The sequence below is a fragment of the Accipiter gentilis genome, chromosome 7, assembly GCF_929443795.1.
Source record: "Accipiter gentilis chromosome 7, bAccGen1.1, whole genome shotgun sequence".
In the NCBI taxonomy this organism is placed as follows: Eukaryota; Metazoa; Chordata; class Aves; order Accipitriformes; family Accipitridae; genus Astur; species Astur gentilis.
In genome coordinates this window covers 17092024-17110169 of record NC_064886.1, presented here as the reverse complement: position 1 = coordinate 17110169, position 18146 = coordinate 17092024, and the positions used below count along the sequence as shown (strand labels likewise).

The following is an 18146-nucleotide window of genomic DNA, read 5'->3' as shown; positions in this document are numbered from 1 at the left end:
TGTGTTGTCTGTTGCTAGGAGACAGCCCTGTAATTTGCAAAATGCTGCCATCCTGCCTGTCCCCTGCCTTCACCCTGCCCCGTCCCCTGCTCTGAGAGGCCTCCCGTGCCCCCCATCTCCGTGTCCCAGGCTGGCCCCGCTCAGCCACCTCCCGGGGCTGCTGGACCCGGTGGCGCCTGGCTTTTGCAAACTTGGGATTTTGGGGCAAACCTTGGGCCTTTGCTGGGACCCAAATCTCTGGCTTCTGGCGGCAGCAGTGGGGCTGGGTGCTGTCCTGTGCGTGCCTGGCATTTCATTGATACTTAGCAGCAAAGTCGAGGCTGGCAGCAAAAGAGTGCACACGCAGCACTTGTCAGTGTGTGTGCGCGAGTGTGTAAGTGTGAGACTGTCTCTTAAAGTGACAGGAGCTCCGACTCCTGGAGGTAGCCAACTCTCGGCCCCAGACCTGAGCCCTAGGCAGCCCAATAAAATTTCTGGAAGCATGACAGCATCGCATTTCACCGCTTTGTCTTTTCTCTTTCCTCCAAGCGTGTGTTAGTGAAGGGCTTTGCTAAAATGTGCCCGAATTTTAGAAAATGTCTAAAGCAGAGGAGGCGTAGATCAGTTGCTGCTTGTACTTCTTCATTGCAGACATGGCATTTCTAGTTTAAAACTGACTTGCTGCACTCTTTCTTGGGAAGAGGATGCTGTTAAGACCATTTTCTTAAAAATGCTGATATTTTTGTTCTGTATTAAAAATGTTCAACAATTTAGTGCACAACCTATACAGCAATTGGTGTGCCACATGTGTTAAAAGGGTATAGTAGGACGTTTATTGACATTACTGGTCACTGTTAGAAGAAGTATCACAGTAGTAGTATAATATTTGATATTGTGAGCCAAGCTTGATCTTACATATGTATACTTGGAAATTCTAGTATCATTAATTTTTATAGACAGGCTCCTTCCCCTGCTTACTTTGAAATTTGAAGGTAAAAATTACATTTAAGAGCAAATTAACCATTTGTAGATTCAATAGTGTAAGCTAAAGCAGGCTCATAAGTGGTGGACTTCTTAATGAGAGGCATTTTAAACAGGCTGATTGTACTACATTCGTACTTGTTCTCCGTTTATAAACTACTCTGCAAGTCTTGAACAGGCAGCTGTTCAAGAAAGTTAGCTGTGCATCAGGAAAATGAGGGGGGTTTATGCTTCTGTTTCTTGGGAGAAAACACTGAAGTCTTAGTTTCAAATTGTGTTTTTGTTTTGTTTCCCAGCTGTATGCTTCTAATGGTTTTCTTTTTCCAGAGTTGCATCTCTTTCATTCTTAAAGAGTGAGACTGTCAGTGTGCTATAGTCTGTCAGAATCAAGTAAAAATGTTATTCCTAAAATAGCATTAGCAGGTTAGGACATTTTTAAAATACATATGTATACTTCTCAACATTTCTTTCTAGTATTCAGCTTTTCAAGAGAATGAAAGGTTGGTTAAAAACTTGATTTTCATAGTCTAGCAAAATAAGTATTAGGAGCAAAAATGTCATTTTATCTATCTGGCCAGAGCACAGGCCTGGGAATCTGGAACCAATATATCCAGTCTCCTCACCTAAGACAAGCTAGTTTAAAGCAACTTCTCTGCCTCAGTTTATTCATCTACAGAATGGACACAATAATTACCTGTCCTTAGAGAAATAGATAGGAATCATTTCACATTCATAAACCTCTTTGAAAATGAAATTTTAACTTTTACTGTGTTATATTGAGTTTCCAGAAAGAATTATGAAACTTTTAAACGATTACTTTGTATTTATTTGAAAACATGTAAGTAAGCCTAACACTTCCATATCCACGGCATTGTAGTCTTATGGGGGGGTGTTGTGTGTTAATATTTCAAACATAATATTTCAAGCATCTCTTCAAGCTCTTGTAGTGAAGAGATCTATTTTGTCATGACTTTAGTTGAACTAAAACAGTTAACATAGTTGAGGATGTGTGTCAGGACTTTGTGAAATGAGATTTGATAACCAAATAACCTGATCTGCAGCATTTATTCAAGATAAATTAATGTTTTCCAGTATGCAGAATCATGCTAAGGGGTGCTTTGCTTTCAAATTGCACAGAGTGATTCACAGGGAGTTTGGGGTTTGATCCTGCAGGAACTCCTCATGAAATTAGTCCTGTTTTGGGGGAGATCTTGTCTGAATTAATTTTCTGGGCTCAGGTGCTGGGTATGTCCATTTTTCTGTGTATTCTTTATCCTTCCATGTGAAATTGAGACAGTTTTAAGGTCTGATTCTGTTGCCCTTGAAGCTGATGACAGATTTCTTACAGACTGCAAAATAAGTAGGATTGGGTTTTTGTAGTAATGAAAAATCCAATATTAAGAAACTGGGTCTTTGTAGAATTCAGGAATGTAAAGGCTAAGGCTCAGTAACAATATATGGGACAGTTTGCTTCTCTGGCTTTTATTCTTCGAAGGATGCTGCTGAGCACACCTTAAACTAGGGGGCGGAAGGATTAGTCAGTGTCTTTTTGGGAAAGCAGTGTTAAGGGTTTTGTCTTCAGAATTCCCATGCATCGTGTTTGCATTAATAACAGCCAGTTTCTACTAGCAAGGTGTATTGGGAGAGGTTTCTGAAGTGGCTCTGGGTGTTGGCAGAGGCTTGTCCCTTGGGTGAAAGTTTCACTTCTCAAATCTGCAAGCTATTTGCCTGGCATTTTGGAGAGGAGGTAAACTGCTGCTTTCCAGAAAGCATGGTGAAGACCATAGCTGCCAAGCAGGCTAAGAAGAGGAAAAAGGATTTAGAAACCTCCTTGTCTTGGCTGGAGAAGAGAGTGTCTGACTTCACTTGGCCAGCAGATTATTTAAAAATGATCCCTGTGAGCTTCAGGGGTGATACCTGCTCCTCTGTTGTGTGGATGCAGCAGGCTGGGAGTGGGAGCAGGGTCATGCAGGTGTCAAGAATACGTGTTTTTACATCAGCTGTGTTGTTTCTGTTTAATGAACTCTTCCATTGTGGTCTGTGCAGGTGAAACCCGCATGCGATTCTATGAACTGCTCGTTAATGGTCTTTACACTCCTCAGACCCTTCCTGTAGGCACCGAACAGGATGTATCGCCAACTGTAAATGAAACTCTCCAGGTATGTTTGCTTAGCTTTTTTTTTTTTTTTTTAAGAGTAACTTTCTAGAAAATTCCAAACAAATGCATCATTAACATTAGCGTTTTAACACTTTTAATTTAGCCTCTTTTTTTTTTTTTTTGGTCTTGCCATAGTTTCAATGGATATTACTAATCCACATTTAATATAACTTGGTCATAATTGCCATAGCAAATGTAACTCTCTGTGAATGCAGTGCATGTGGCTAATCTGTATGCTGGTGTCTGCATAGCATGGTAAGTGCTTTTTGGCTTTCTGAATGAAAAATACCTACAGAATCGACAGTATGTGCCCTATTAACATTAGAAATTCCTGCAGTTAGGACTGGATCAGATTTGTCCCTGAGATGAGATTATTCCCTTGAAGTCAGGGGGAATGATTTACAATAGTACCTTTGGCCTAGCGTCTGCAGTATGTAATCCTTAGTGCGTACGTTCTTCAGCCTTGCTTAAAGGCTGAAAGATGGAAGGTGTCTGATCTTGAATAGTGGCATAAATTTTCCAGACTCTTAATTAGTCACTGGAATCAGTTGTTAATAAAAGTGGACAGAATTCCTGACGGCTTCCAGGGGTCTGTCGATATCTAGGGTACAATTCTCTAAATGGCTTTGTACAGTTACCTGCTCCCCTGTGAACCCCACTGGGGAGGACGAAGAGAGGATGAAGGGTAAGTGAAGCCTGTTTGTGTGAAGTTGTCAGTCCCCTTGGCTTGTCTAAATGTACTTTGGCTCCTGATTGTGACTTAGGAGCTCACTTCAAGGCATCAAATTTGGAAGAGATTTGGCAGAGATTTTTTTCTTTTCCCCCCTTCTCTCTACTTCTCTGCATTCTTATGACTTCTTAAAATTCCATAAGTTCATTAATTCTGTGGGCAGATGTTTTCAGGACAGGTAAGAGTTGTACATTGAACATGAAAATCCCATTGATCTGAAAAAATAAAATACTCCTCCCACCAACTACCCCAACAGCAACAAGGCAAAACCCCAGTATCCTTTTAACAAAATCATAAAGGGATTGATTCTTCCTTACCTCCCAGCAAGGTGTTTATAAAGGCAGGAGGGAGGCAAATAATGATTTTGCTGGGAGCCCTACTATGAGCTGGGCCTGGCTTTTCATTTCTGCTGGTTACACATCTGAAATAAAAATGGACAGATTTGTTCTTACTCCTTCTTCAGGGTTAACAGCAAAACACTTAATTGGTGGTATCCCCCAAAGTAGTCCCTGCTGTGATTATCTTTAAGATTGTTTCTCTAGGATATTGTGTTCATGTATTATATTATGATCCGGAATTGATTTTTTTCCCCAATTATCACCAAAATTATTGCTTTTTGGGCAAGTTTAACTGTTTGCAGCATGTTCTTGTCACTCAAATCTGCCAACAAACTTGTTTGCTCTTGTAGTTTTAGTAAAATAACTCCTGACATTTGCTTTCCACCTCATGCAGAGCAGCAAGGACCTGACAGTTCTGTGAGCCACAATCCTTGCCTCTAGGCCATATCCAAACACATAGTGTTTGGATCCACTGAAAAACAATCCATATCACATCTACACCAAAGGCGGAGAGATGTGGATTTTAGCAGGAAGCACATGGCTGGTTCCTGACCCTTTCTGTGGGTTTTAGAACTGTTGAGGAAGAAACTTTCCTGATGTCCATGTGGTTGTGGTTTCTAGGGGGTCACACCAAGAGCAAGTCCACACTTGCTCACTTGAGTGGGTGAGATGGGTGTGAGCGTAGCAGGCAGGTGAGAGCTCAGCTTGAGTTTGATGGTGCTGGCATGTTTCAAGCAGGTCTTTTTAAGGGTCTCTCTACCTACCTGTGCTTGGGAGAGGAGCAGCCAGCCTGTAGTCTCACCAGTTTGCTATCCTGGTGTGCTTCTGGGGAGTTGGAGCTCAGTCCTACCTCTCTTACTACCAGGAAGATTCTCTCTGAGCTTTTGCTTTGCGTTATGGAAAATTGGTTCCACCATTGATGATTAGCGTGGCACTGTTATGACTCAGCAGAGTCTCAGTTGGAGCAGGACTGCTCCTAGAAACCCCCTGAATCTGCCTGTGAAGTGAGTTGCAGAGCAATTACTTGGCTGTTCTGTAGGCTTGTAGAGTTTCAGTTTCAAATGCCATTATCAGTAGTGTTCTACCTGAGCATTTGTCTTTGGGAAGGGGTTTAAAATGGTGTTTCTGGCAGTTGAGAACTTTCTGTGCCTTTTATACCTGTAGCCTTCTCCCTTGTTGTCACAGATGAACATTTGGTAGAGAGGGTGTTGCGTCAGCTTCCTCAGTTGGACCAACACAAAGCCCTGCTGCCTAGGTTTGGTTGCAGGCTGGGAGTTTGCTGATTTTTATGTTTCGATTTGTTCACAAAAGAGATAAAATGATAATTTCGTATGTCAGAATTTTCATAATTATCTTTCCTATTTGCAATTTAGACAAGCCTTACATAGTTGATAGAAATTGAAGCTCTTAGCTAAAAGTACTGTGCAAGTCTCCTGCTCACCTGATGCTCTTGGGTATAGCTTATAAGCAATACTGTTGTATCTGCTTTCTTCTTCCTACTCTTATAGACAAGTTCCTCTTTGCTTGACACCTTCTTTTAAATCAAAGGGAACTGTTAATAATGGATAATGGCTTGTGTTTTCAGGGATGCTGTAACCTTTTTTTTTTTTTTTTTTTTTTTTTCCCATCAAAATCGGTGCAAACTCCTGGGTACTCAACTCCTCTGAAAACCAACTGGATTAGACAAATATCTTTTTAAAAGTGTGTGTTTAGGTGCTTTTCTCTCTTCTGTTTTTATAGTTGACGGATTCTCTGAAGCGCCTGAAAGACAGTAACCTTTCTTCTGCGGGATCATCTGTTACCCCAAACAGTAGCACGCCATTTTCCCATGACACAGCCTATTCCAGCTGTCGGCAAGACACCCCAAACTCATACAGCCAATTTACGCCACAGTCCCAAGGCACACCTCACACCCCACGGTTAGGGACGCCGTTTTCCCAGGATTCCACCTATTCTAGTCGTCAGACAACGCCTGTGTACCATTTTGGGCAGGACAGTGGGTACAAACCCAGGAGACACGAAACAAAATTTACAGATGCCTACAACCGTCGACCAGGACATCACTATGTTCATAACTCGGCAGGTGTTTACCGAGGGACAGAGCATCAGTTTAGTACGTACAAATCCCATCAGCAGGAGCCAGTTCAGTTCTCTCACACTCCTCCCCTGAGCCACTCTAGTTCTTCGAGCTACAAATCTGCCTTCTCTCCCTACCAAGCACCAGCTGTATTTCCCCAATCTGATGAGCAGCAGTTTCCCCAAACTTCCAGGGAAACAGAGTACCGAAGACCTGTGCCACCTCCCACTGAGATGGTTGTGGAAAGCAGCACTGCCACTAACATTGATTTTGTCCCAGTGAAGGAGAAGCAGGAGGACCCTCCGCCCTTGCCCGATTCAAACTCTGTTCCTGAACCAAGCACAGCATCCTTCTCTCAGACTCCAGAGAGAAGTGAGACCCCTGGCACCCCCACCATGGAGTCTGAAATGCAGCATAACAGTTTAGACTCAAGGATTGAGATGCTCTTAAAAGAGCAGAGAACAAAGTTACCCTTTCTTAACGAGCATGACTCGGATAATGAGATCCGAATGGAAGGTAGCCCTATTTCCTCTTCTTCTTCCCAGCTCTCTCCCATCCCAATGTACAGTTCAAACTCTCAGCCCGGTTACAGAGGTCAGACACCTTCGTCGCGCCCTTCCAGCACAGGCTTGGAGGACATTAGCCCAACGCCGTTACCCGACTCTGATGACGAGGAGCCCATCCCTGGGACAGCTTCTCTGAGTCAGAATTCACGGGGGACATCGGAGGCCAGCATGACTCCCATTGATCAGCTGAGCAGGACCTCTAAAATTGAGACCTCGGAGGCTAAAGAAATGGTGCCTGGTGACCAGACTCCGACGTCAGAAAAAATGGATGAGGTAAGTGAACTGGAACTGAGTTATGAAGCTCCATGCATATGTGCAGAGCTGGACAGGGCAGGGAGTTGCTCTTTTCTTTTAGTGTCGTTGGGGTGTAGGGTTTCTGGTGGCTTTTTTCTTTTACTCAAGGCAGCTGGAAATGAGTTAGACGTGACACAAAGTGATGGTCTTAATCAACTTGCCAGTCTCCAGCTTTCCTTGTTTATAATAGCAGCCTGCTGCAATTTATAGCTTCAGGAGAGCTCAAGGACTGCACAAGCCACGGAAGTTTGGCCAGTGCTCATGCTGTGTGAATGTCCTGAGTGTCGACAGACACTTGAGCCACTAGAGGAGCTAATCGAGCACTTTCTGCCATTGCTTTGGTCCCTGAGCGTGGGTGTGTATGTATGCACACACTTGCTTAACGGGGCTTTCATGTTATGCCGAAGTATTGAATGTATACTTTGATAGCTCTCCAGCTATTTGTGCCATCTGGTTTGAACGGGAGACAGTTGCTGGGTTTTAATACTCGCTTTGCTCAGTTGGAAGGGGGAGGTAGTTGGCTTGTGGGGGATGTGCTCCACTGAGTCTTTCAATAATGGAGTGGAGCTTGCTGCCTCTGCTGGGGCATTTGTGGCTGAAGGGACAGTGAGAGCTTAACTGTGTGGAATGGTGCCAGCAGACAGAGAAATTACGTTGCATGGTGCGTCTGTTTGGGAGGTCTGTTGCAACAAGTGTGAGTATTGCTGCAGTGGATGTGTCGGTCCTATTCTGCTGTGTCAAGGAATGGTCAAAATACAGGTCTTTGCAAATGCCAGACCCTTTCTCCTCAGCTTATATAATAGTCATGCAAGCAAATAAAACTGCTGTCCCTGGTGTGCAAGAACTCTGCAGTAAGGGGTCCTCGACCGTCCTAGAGGGCTGGTCTTGTGTAAATGTCCCAAGTGTGGTAGATCAATTTAATTCACTCATGAAAGTGTGCTGGGGTTAAGCTGGCAGAATGGATTTCCCTCCAGTGGTCTGCAGTTGTGAGGTTTTCACCTGAGAAGCAGCTGCATTTCAGGAGAGGAGGAGCTGCTCCTGTAGCTCTAGGGTTTGCAGAGTGCTTAACTGGAGGAAAAGCACTGCAGCAGTAACATAGTGCAGGTCTCAGTGCTAAACAGAAAAAAAATTTGTAACTGTACTGGATATTTTGTTTTTTCTACATGCCTTTCCAAACCTGCTTGTCCTTGCAGTTGCCAGTTTAACCTTTGAAACAATTCAGCTGCTTGAGGTCTCATTCATCATCTAGGCTGGCCCAGGCTCCCCTCTTGGGAGGCGAGTCCCTGGCTAGTGGGACCTGATGATGTATTAATTAGGAATGGAGTTTTCATTCCTTGAGCTCGGTCTGGCAGGCTTAAGAGGGGATACTCTTAGTTTGTCTAAAAAAATGAGAAAGGCATCCCTCAACTCCTTGCCATTCTGGGCTTGTATCTGCTGTCCTTACCCTCGTGCAAAGAGGGTTGCAGCTGATTTTGAGCATGTTTAGGAAGGTGGATGAATGCCAGCATGGTATGTGGGGTCAGGCACTTTCTGTAGCTACGATCAGCATTGGGGGACTGGCTGGGATGTTATATTTGTAGGTTGTGATATGGGGCTGCGGCATGCTGACGTTGAAGCCCATGTTAAGTCTTTGTCTCCCCTTAATGAGACGCTGGTGTCAGAAGTTCACATCGATGGTTCTGTGATACAAAATGATACAAATGCCTCCATCCTCTGCAGAAGTCAGAAAGGTGGTAGCAGTGTCGCCATGCAGGTCATCGCTGCCTTAATTGCCTCCTCCCCCCCAAAAAAAGTTTGATGTTTGTTGTTGGAGCTGTTTATTCAACCCTCCTCTTGGTTACAAATCACACTAAGCTATTCTGGCACGTTTGAAAAGTTGCCTGTGCCTTTCATTGCTCCTTCTGATGCACAAAAAACGATCTCCATGTGTTTTTTCTTCCTTCCCCCGCCCTTCTCCCCCCCTCCCCCCCAGTTTTTTGCTTTACAGAAAGGCTCTCCTGGCTTCCCTTTTGCTGAAGGAACAGAGCTGAACAGTGACTTAACATAGGCTGAAATTTGAGCTGCAGCTTTCCAACTGAGTTAGAGAGGGGCATTGAGTCTGTCTGAGGGCTGGAAAGCTGAACCTCCGGCTTCAGCCTATTGTGATACCACTATTCAACTTCCAGTCCTTCAGAGAATCCTTCAGCAAAACAGAGGGAAGGCAGACAGGAATATTTCTAGTGACTGTGTGGCGTGGGGAGTGGAGCAGAAATGATATATTAGCGTAGGGAGGGCTCATTAAGTATCATAAGGAAGCAATAAAGGGCAGAGAGTTTGAACTTGTTATTTACTTCATATTTGGCTCTTCAAGGGTTGGAGCAGCCCCAGGCCAGCTCTCTTTGGGCGGGTGCTCTAGCTGGGAAAATCTCAGGATTCATAAGGATGCCAGCAAAGTTGCAGGGAAGCTTTTCCTGAGACAATAGGTGCTCTTCAAGGACCTACTCCTGTTTCCCATCAAAACAAGCACAATTTTTGTCAATGATTGCTAATATGGTAACATTTGTTCTATAGGTGAAGCGCTGTCAAATAGTCAGGCAAGTTAACCACCCCAGACTTGCCATAAGTAAAGGAAGTACAGCCAAGCCCCAGCAATTGCTCTGATTTATCATGCAAGACCCCGGAGTTTGATTTCAAGATCTGGTATGATACTCCTAAGCCAGAGCTTGGCAGGGAGTTTGGGTGTGGGAGAGGAAGGGCTGTGCATCTGTCTGCAACACCTAACTCCGACTAATCTCAGAGCAGTGATTATGGTCTGCAGAGAAAGTCCTGCTAAGCTTAGCCAAGGGACAAGCACTGAGAGGTGGAACAGAGCGGGATGTGGGCAGTACGAGGTAAGAGGAGAAAAGGGATTCTTTACAAACAGCACAACCTGCCAGCCTGGAAGACAAGGCAGAGAGGGCTTTTTCAAGAAACTAGAAGATGGCAAGGAAAGAAAACAGCCGGGCTGCATTGTTATTTTAGGAAAATTTTTGAGGGTAGCAACATACAAACTTTCCTTCCTATGTTCCTGAGAGATAACAAGGAAAGAATTGTAATAATTTCTTTTTCACAGGATTTTTGCTGTTTCAGAAGTGCAAAGGTTAAGTAAGTACAGTTTGACGTTTTGACATCCCATTTGAGCCAGGTCTTGTTTTTGCTTGGCTTGTTACAGGAAGAGGCCCTGCCTATGTGTGCTGGGGAGGGTGACAGACAGGATTGTAACAAGTAACTTTCTTGTATATTGATGATGCCTTTCATGTCTCAGTTTATGTGAATGTATTAGTTTGTGTGCATAGTCAGTGTATAATAGGAAGTCTCTATGATTGACAATGGTATTTTTCTAGATTTATAAGTACAAATGTACCTTTAATTGAAGGATCAACAGACTCCTGTCTTCCTCGTAGTTTGGCTAAGCACCTAGTTACTGTGGTGGGGTGCCTTAAAAATGCCAAAGATAATAATAAAAATAAAGATCCTGAAACATGAATGAGGTGAGAGCATTTCTCTTGCTGCTCACTGTGAATTTTATCAAATAGTTTGGGGAGCGAACTGGAAGTGCACAGTGCACAGCAGCCCGGCGGAGACCCCAAAAGCCACTGCTGTCACCAGCACCCCTCAGTGTCTCACTCAGCTGTTGTAAATGTTTTTTGCCATGCTAGATGGTGAGGTGCCTCTTGCAGGACAGCTTTGGCATCCCTGTTACAAGCGATGCATATGCAGCAGATCCTCTGACAGTTACCCAGGGAGAATTTCTGAGCTGTGCTTACACATAGATGAGGTGGGTCAGGCTCAGCCCTGTGGTGAGCTCTGCTGAAGTCCCTGAGGTTACATCTGGGCTGAATTTGCACTTCGCATTGAAGTATCTTTGGGTTCTTGTGTGGTCGTGGCCAGAACTGGAAGAAATTTATGTTGAAGTGTCACATTCTCCCTCCGGAGCCTTAGCAGGATGTGATGACATTCTCTTCAAGACACTGCATCGTGTCTTGTGCCACTCCATGCTGCTGCATCGCCATCCAGACCAGGCTGTGTTTCAGTAGCTGTTAAATGATTCCCCTTTCCTACAGAGCCAAGTTCAACCTTTAGTTGTCACGAGCGCCTGTGAGAAAAGGCAGTGCCCCGATGTTGTTGAAGCAGCGAGAGGAGCTGCAGGGGGTTTCTCTGCCAGCAATACCTGCCGTGGTTGCCCCAGGAGTGGTCGATGCCCCTTGGAGCTGTGCCGCGCAGGAACAAGTCAGTCTCTGCCTGCAGAAGGGCGCTCTCTCCTCCTGTAAACTGCTCCCATCCGTTGTTTGTGCGGGGTTGGCGGCAGCCCCATGTTCCTGGGACATTGACAGCAGCTTAGATGGAGCCTCCTAAAGATGAACCCAAATGCACTCTACTAAAGGATGTTTCTGGGCTGGAGAGTGCAGAAGTGATTTATTCAAGGTAAATGCACATTAAGGTTGAGAAGGTAGAGTCTTAACAGCCAGGAAATTTGATACCTTGGTTTCCACAGTAACTGTGCAAGAGCCCTTATGCCCGTAAGTAGCTGTTATGTATGTATAATATATATGGGTACGCCTGGGATCCAATTTACAGCCAGAATGGGATTCATCATTTCTGGAGGGAGATGGGGGGAGTAGATGTGGGGTATGGTTGCTCTGAACGTATTTTTTTAATTGAAGAAGGGAGAAAAACCTGAGAGCTGTGATTTATGCCCAGTCTCATAAACACTTTTTCAAATTTTCCTGCCTCCTGAGCTCTTGCAAATGCGATCATGCCTGACAGAACCGGTTCCTAATGGAAACTCAAAAAATAGGTATATGTTATGACCATGAATTTCCAGAAATGCAGCCAGCCAATGCCCAGGCAGGAAGGATTTGGATGACTGCTGTGGTTTTACATGTGAATTACCAGCCATACTAAACCTGTGAAATTAAAATGAGAGCAAGCTGCTTTAACTGTGGGTTCAGTTCTGCTCTCCCTGACCTAGGCACAACAGCAGCGAGAAGCCACAGAGACTTCAGGGGATCTTGTGGAGTTTAAGCTTGTTCAGAAAAGAAAGGCAGCACACAAATCCCTCAAAAGGTGATTTAAATATGACACTACACTGGACCCTTTTGAGACCTCAGAGTTCTGTTCAGCCTCCATGCCCAGAGGAGGGAGCATGTTGGGGCAGGACTGCAGCCCTGCACCTTCCCGAGGATGCTTAGGGTTCAGGGTCAATTCCTGTATAACCTGGCCACGGTGAGGATATCTGGCTCCCGAAGCAGTGGAAATGCAGGGTTTTGTTATCTTAACGGGGTTTTTTTGGAGCTGATACTGGAAGACCACAGGCAGGGACTGCTTCCTTGTACCTCTGATTAATTTACCACATGATAACCTGCTGTTCCTACAAAAATTTATATGAAGTAGAGAAGTCTCTTTGTGTTTGCTAAGCTGTATTTGACTTTTGACTTTTTAGATTTGTCTCCAGTTTGATTCTTGGGAGTGCTTGCAAAACTGGTGGTTAGCAATACAGAGGGCTTGACTGGCCAAATGTGTTCAATATAGGAAGCACTGAGAGGTAACAAGCCCCGTGTCAGTTTTTACAGTTGCTTTTTCAGAGCAGAATTGCATAGGATTCACCTGCTGTTCCTGGTGATGCACCTCCTCATACAGGTATGCTCATCATGGGGAGCAGGAACTAAACGGGGAAATACTTGACTGTTTACGGTTTGGGTTTTTTGGGTACCTAACAACTTCAGTAGAATGAGAGAACTTGTCTCTTGTTGATAACAGAGCTAGAAATAGTGAAATGCTCTGGAGTGTAACTGAAAAATAGAAAGCAGGCTGTGGTTGGGAGGCTGAGTGGTTCTTTCACTCTTTCATACCAGGCCAAGTCTTTGAGGCTTTTGCATTTTGCATACCTGATAGAAATGACATTGCCATCCCTTTTTATAAATCACTGTTGCTGATTATATTCTTGCCACTAGCTCAGTTCGTTCTCTGTTTTGTCACCAGTGACTTTCTGTAAATTCTCAGTTCCTGGTGGACTGGGTATATATAATTAAATTGTTTTTCAGTAGGTAGAACACTGCTTACTTTGTGTTTCTGTAAGCTCTGCTGCTCTGGAAACTTAGATCCAAATTGCAATGTTTTAACCATAGCATATAGATTATGGCGGAATAATATTTGCAAGTCTGAGCTCTGCAGACCATTTACGGTTAGAGAGCCCTTGACATCTTCCTTTTGCTGCTTATAGAGTTGTTCCTATTCTTTTCAACACTCAGGTTTTAGCAGTGACGATATTGACTGTTCAGATGTCATAAATGCAGGCCATGAAGCCTCACATTGAAGTGACACGTTTTCCTCACAGTTTCTCCAACCCATTATCATTCTAGTTGCATTTCGCATCTCATTGTTGTGAAGAGTGACCAAGGGAATGCAGACAAGTTACTGGATGGCAGTATGTGTTGCAACATGCAGTGACACTGAGAAAATGTGCCAGTGTGTTAGGTAATCAGTAGAAATATTGAGAAAATAATTGCTGTTAACATATTGTGCTGGCAGCCACCCGAACAGCACTAATTTCTGGGTCTGATTTTGAAGAAGATGGAGCAGCCACTGTGTTCTGTATGTGTCTGTGTCTGACACAGAGCAGTGAGCAGATGAGTGCTTATTCAAATTTCTGCTGGCTGTTGCCTTTCCTGGAATCCTCTAAATAGATGCAGTTCATCAGTTGAATGTTTTTTCTCTATGCATCAATTTTGAGTCCCATGACTTTGCCATCCCCCTTCTATTAATTTTAGTTTTCAGTTTGGGGTACTTGTTTGTACCTACCGAAGACAGGGCAAAACTCAAAATGAAACCCATGAGTTCGTTAACTCTGCGCATCACATACCTGCCCACGAGGGCTCCTTTGACCCAGACATGTTACTGCTGTCTCAGGCTTTATTATGAAAGTGCAGTGCTTGCTTTTGGAAATGTCCATTCATTGTGAGAAAAAGGTTGCTCAAATTTTTCAGCTCCTAAAACCAAAGTATTTAAAAAAAGAAAACAAGTTTTTTAAAAGGTCTTTTAAAATGTTTTTTATTTGCTTAGTGCTAAAATAAAGCCAGTGGCCACTTTCACAAGTTTCCAGCGGTGCAGACAGGCCTGATGAGGTCGAGATGCATATAAAATAGCAAGATGGCAAATTGGGGTTTCTAATTTCTCCCCAGATTGGAATAGGTTCACTCCTGCAGGCGTTGCAAAAGTGTTGCTTCAGGAGCAGTTTGAGTAAAGGAAGTTGTTCGTGGCTTGGTCTTCGGCAATCGCTCTTTGCATAGAGGGCACTGTGAGCGCTGCGCAGGCACGGCATGGGGAGGAAACGAAACTGCTGCTTGAACTCAAAGCTGGCAGCAGTTCTAATGGTTTGGAGGTTTGGTTGCAAAAGGGTCAGACAGCTGTAGCAGAACTTCCAGTTTTCACTTGTTGGGACTTGGGTGTTTCGACTTAGGTACTTTTTAGTGGCATTTGGATTTGCTGGCTGCTCTGAACATGTGTGTTTTGTGGAGTATGTATTTATGTGGAGTTGAAACTTTACGAAGTGCAATTTATTGCACATCTTTGACCAGCTCACCTGTGTGTTCCCCAGTATCTCTCCATATCAGGTGGTAAGTCAGGGAGTTTGTTAGGAAAAAGGCTCTGAGAATGGTGAGAAGGAGAAGCAGAGATGATCCCACCAGGGTCCAGTCCTTCCTATCTTTCCTCCTTGCCTGCACCTTCAAGCATTCAAGGTGGGATGTCCTCAAACTCATCGCTGCCCAGATTCCCTGTATCCATGAGTGCAATGGCATGGAGCCTTAGGAAGAAAAGGGCTGAGGATGGTGCAGGTTGGGTGATGAGAAGGAAGGACTGCAGTTTGTTTTTCCTGGGGTTGAAACAGCCCTTTGCTGGCCTGATCAAGGAATCAGATGTCTGCTGCTTTTGTCGATGGTGTGGAGTGAAGAGTTGCTTTCTTACATTCAGATTTTTCCAAAAAGAGCTGTGTGTCACAGTGAGCAGTATAGTTTTGTGCTTATGTCCAAGTGGTGTGTCCTCCTCCTGCTGTGCATGATTAACATGCGTTGCACGTGTTGGGGAGAAGTTCCCTCTGGAGCCCGGGGAACGCCTGCTGAAGTAGGTGGCTTCTTTCCAGGTTTCCCTTCTCCCAGAGGAGCTTGTTATTTCTGGTGCCTTGTGTATCCCAGGCAAAACAAAATATATGTGTTTCAGGTGATAGCAGTGTTATTTGGTGGAAGCAGGAGCTGGTTTAATGTTGGTGCATAGCTCTGAGGATAGTTTCCCAATCCAGTCCTTGTTGCTAAGTGGTTGCCAAACGTGGTATTTTGGTCAGCAGATGTGGCTGAGAGTTTCCAGTGCAGATAATTGAAATATTGTCTTTGAATGATGCAGATAAATGTGAGCAACTGTTATCATGGTGCTACAAGCATTTTGCTATTGTCCAGGAAAAAAAATACTTGGAAAAGATGAAAATCCTTAGTACTGTATAAAATTATTCAAATTACAGTAGAATATAAAGGGCAATCTACCAGTTGAATATATGCCATGGAGGTGTGTGTGAAAGGATGCATTTTGACATGGGTGTCTTAATGAATTTATTTGCTTGTTAATATAATGTCAGGTGGGATGTATCTCCCAAATTAATCAGAGAAGTGGTAACAGCAGATGTGTTTGCAAACCTGAGGTGTATTCCAGGTCAGTGAGAAGCAGGTAGGAAGGTGGTGTGGGTTTAGTGGTGAAAGGCAGCCTTGCCCTAGCAGAGCCCTGATGGAGGATGGAGACCCAATGCTGGAGTTGTTTTTAAATTCCCCAGGAGCTGGTATTGCACAGGGAGCACCCAGCCCGGCTGCAGGACACCAAAAGTAAGTGGTGATCCTTGCTGGGTTGGATGCTCAGGTTTCAGCTTGAGAAAATCTTGTTGCATGATTTTGTGTTGGCTGGGAGGCGGGTGCTACAAAAGGGCTGTGGCTCAAGGCTGTAGTCAGGTAAGTGCCTTTTGGCACGGCTCTGTGAGTACACGGTCCTCTGAGGGGACCCTGGGGCAGCTTTTGCAGCCCAGCTCAGCTGGCTGCGTATCGCTGTGGGGTCACGGAGCCAGGGGAAGCAGACAAGGGAGACATGAGGAACTGCGCAGGTGGGTTTGCACTGGTTTTTTGGGGTCAGTGACTGTGCGGTAGGTGCAGCTTCCACATGGCCTCTGTCATTGCTCTGAAAGTGTTTGTGTGGATCTGCTTTCAGTGTCCAAGCTGAAGAAAACCTGAGCTTTAGATAGTACCATGCCTTTAAAAAAACCCAAAACACCACCAAACAAAAAAACCTGAAGGGCAGTTTATAGTAGTCTCTAGACTTCTGAATTGGGATGGAGATTGTATTAGGACTAGATTTTATTGTAAGTGAATTTGGGGCTAAATGTACAAACTGACTTGTAAGAAGGATGAATGTTGGACCCTTGTTATGACCCAGTTTTTGCAATATTTTTACTATTTTAACTGAGCTCTGGTATAAAGAATATTGCACAGTGTAACTGTGTTCTAGTGAGGCACAACCTTAGTATCACATCCAGTAAGTGAGATGTATTGAATATGGTACATGGTATAAGAAGTACTGTGCAGCTCTGGTGCTTGAGAAGGTGCTGAGGCTAAACTGTCCTAAGTAGAAAACTATTACATGCAAACCACCAAGCCAGCTGTTCTTGTGCTACTGCTAAAAAAAAAAAAAAAAGATGCCTGTGCCTTCCACCTGGTCACCTGGAGCAGCACACGAAGGGCATAAGCAGAGAGCCGTGTTCGGTTGTTTTTGTGCCTTTCTCAACTATTTCATGCAGCTCTTTAAATGAGTAACCTGCCTTTTAAAGAGTTCATATGTAACTTCAAACTAAGGAACCAATCTAATGGGAAAGATGCTTTAAAAAATAAAAATAAGAGCTGTGTGATTGAGCATGGTTTAGATATGTCTGCTCAAGTATGGGCCGTAGAGAAGCTGTACTGCTGTGTGCTTCTGCAGGGCTTTGCACTCGTCTTGATCATTTTAGCAAAGCTCTTTAAAGCAAGTATTAAGGAAGTAAAAGAAGTGTCACCAATATGGGGAGGCCCGAAAGAGCCTGAGGGCTGCAGTGGTCAGTCTTGGAAACGGCACAGGTTGCCTGGCACTGGCTGCTGCCACTGAATGGCTCTGCCCGTGTGCACGCAGCCCTTCTGCTTGAGCGGTCATCTATGGTAGACCTTTTGATGATGGCTTTGCTGCAAGAGAGAACAGAAAGAGACTTTGGACTAACTCATGAGTAAGCAAGGAAAAGGCATGTCTACCTTTCGACATGTCTTTACCTTTTCTTGGTTGTCTGTGTTGTTGGGGGTTATTTCCTCTAGGTTACTGAAAAACCTTCAGTGGGAGGTCAGAGTAGTTCATGCCATGCAAAAACCCCAGCAGCAGCAGGGCTGTGTGCGGTGGTGCTCCCCTGCTACTTAGGGCCAGCAGATTAGGACGTGATCTTGTTCAGTAGTTGCTGGTGGACCTGTCTTCCACAAATGTCTAATTCATTTTTAAACCCATCTGCACTTCTGAGTCTTTGCAGTATCTTGTGGCAATGAGGTGTACAGCTGAATTTTGCTCTAGATGAAGAGTGTTTCCATGTGTTTGTTTTAAACCTCCTGCTTGCTAATTAGGGGACAGGTGGGGAAATCAGCATACTCTACCTCTTGTCTCTTTTTTTGAATATTTTATGCCTGCACAAATGGCAGTGGGAATGCAGCCCAGCTGTGGGGTATTTCCACTCTGGTAATTTAGAACAGTTGCGGTTACACAATTTATTTTGCATATAGTGGGGATAGTTTAATAGCAAAAGTTTGCTATCTTCCAGCAGGCCATGAGAAATGCCATGTTCTGCACAGAGATTATTTTGTTAAGGGATCAGTCAACAGTTGGCGGCTAGAAGGGTTATGTTTCCATCACCCAAGAGGAGTGGTATGGGGAAAAAGTTGCCTTTCCGTCACTGAGGAGGTTT

General features: G+C 44.3%; 1 protein-coding gene across 5 annotated transcripts in view; it reads left to right on the top strand.

The window, feature by feature from the left end:
* Window positions 1-18146, top strand: part of SETD1B (SET domain containing 1B, histone lysine methyltransferase) — a 57208-nt gene that overhangs the window by 2618 nt on the left and 36444 nt on the right. For all 5 annotated transcript variants that reach the window (XR_007506745.1, XR_007506744.1, XR_007506743.1 and 2 more), the window contains exons 5-6: window positions 3007-3119; window positions 5927-7102. Coding sequence is in view for 2 of the 5 variants with exons in the window: in XM_049806141.1 (XP_049662098.1) it covers window positions 3007-3119; window positions 5927-7102 (1289 nt within the window). In the remaining 3 variants the exon portion in view is untranslated. The remainder of the gene's footprint in view (window positions 1-3006; window positions 3120-5926; window positions 7103-18146) is intronic.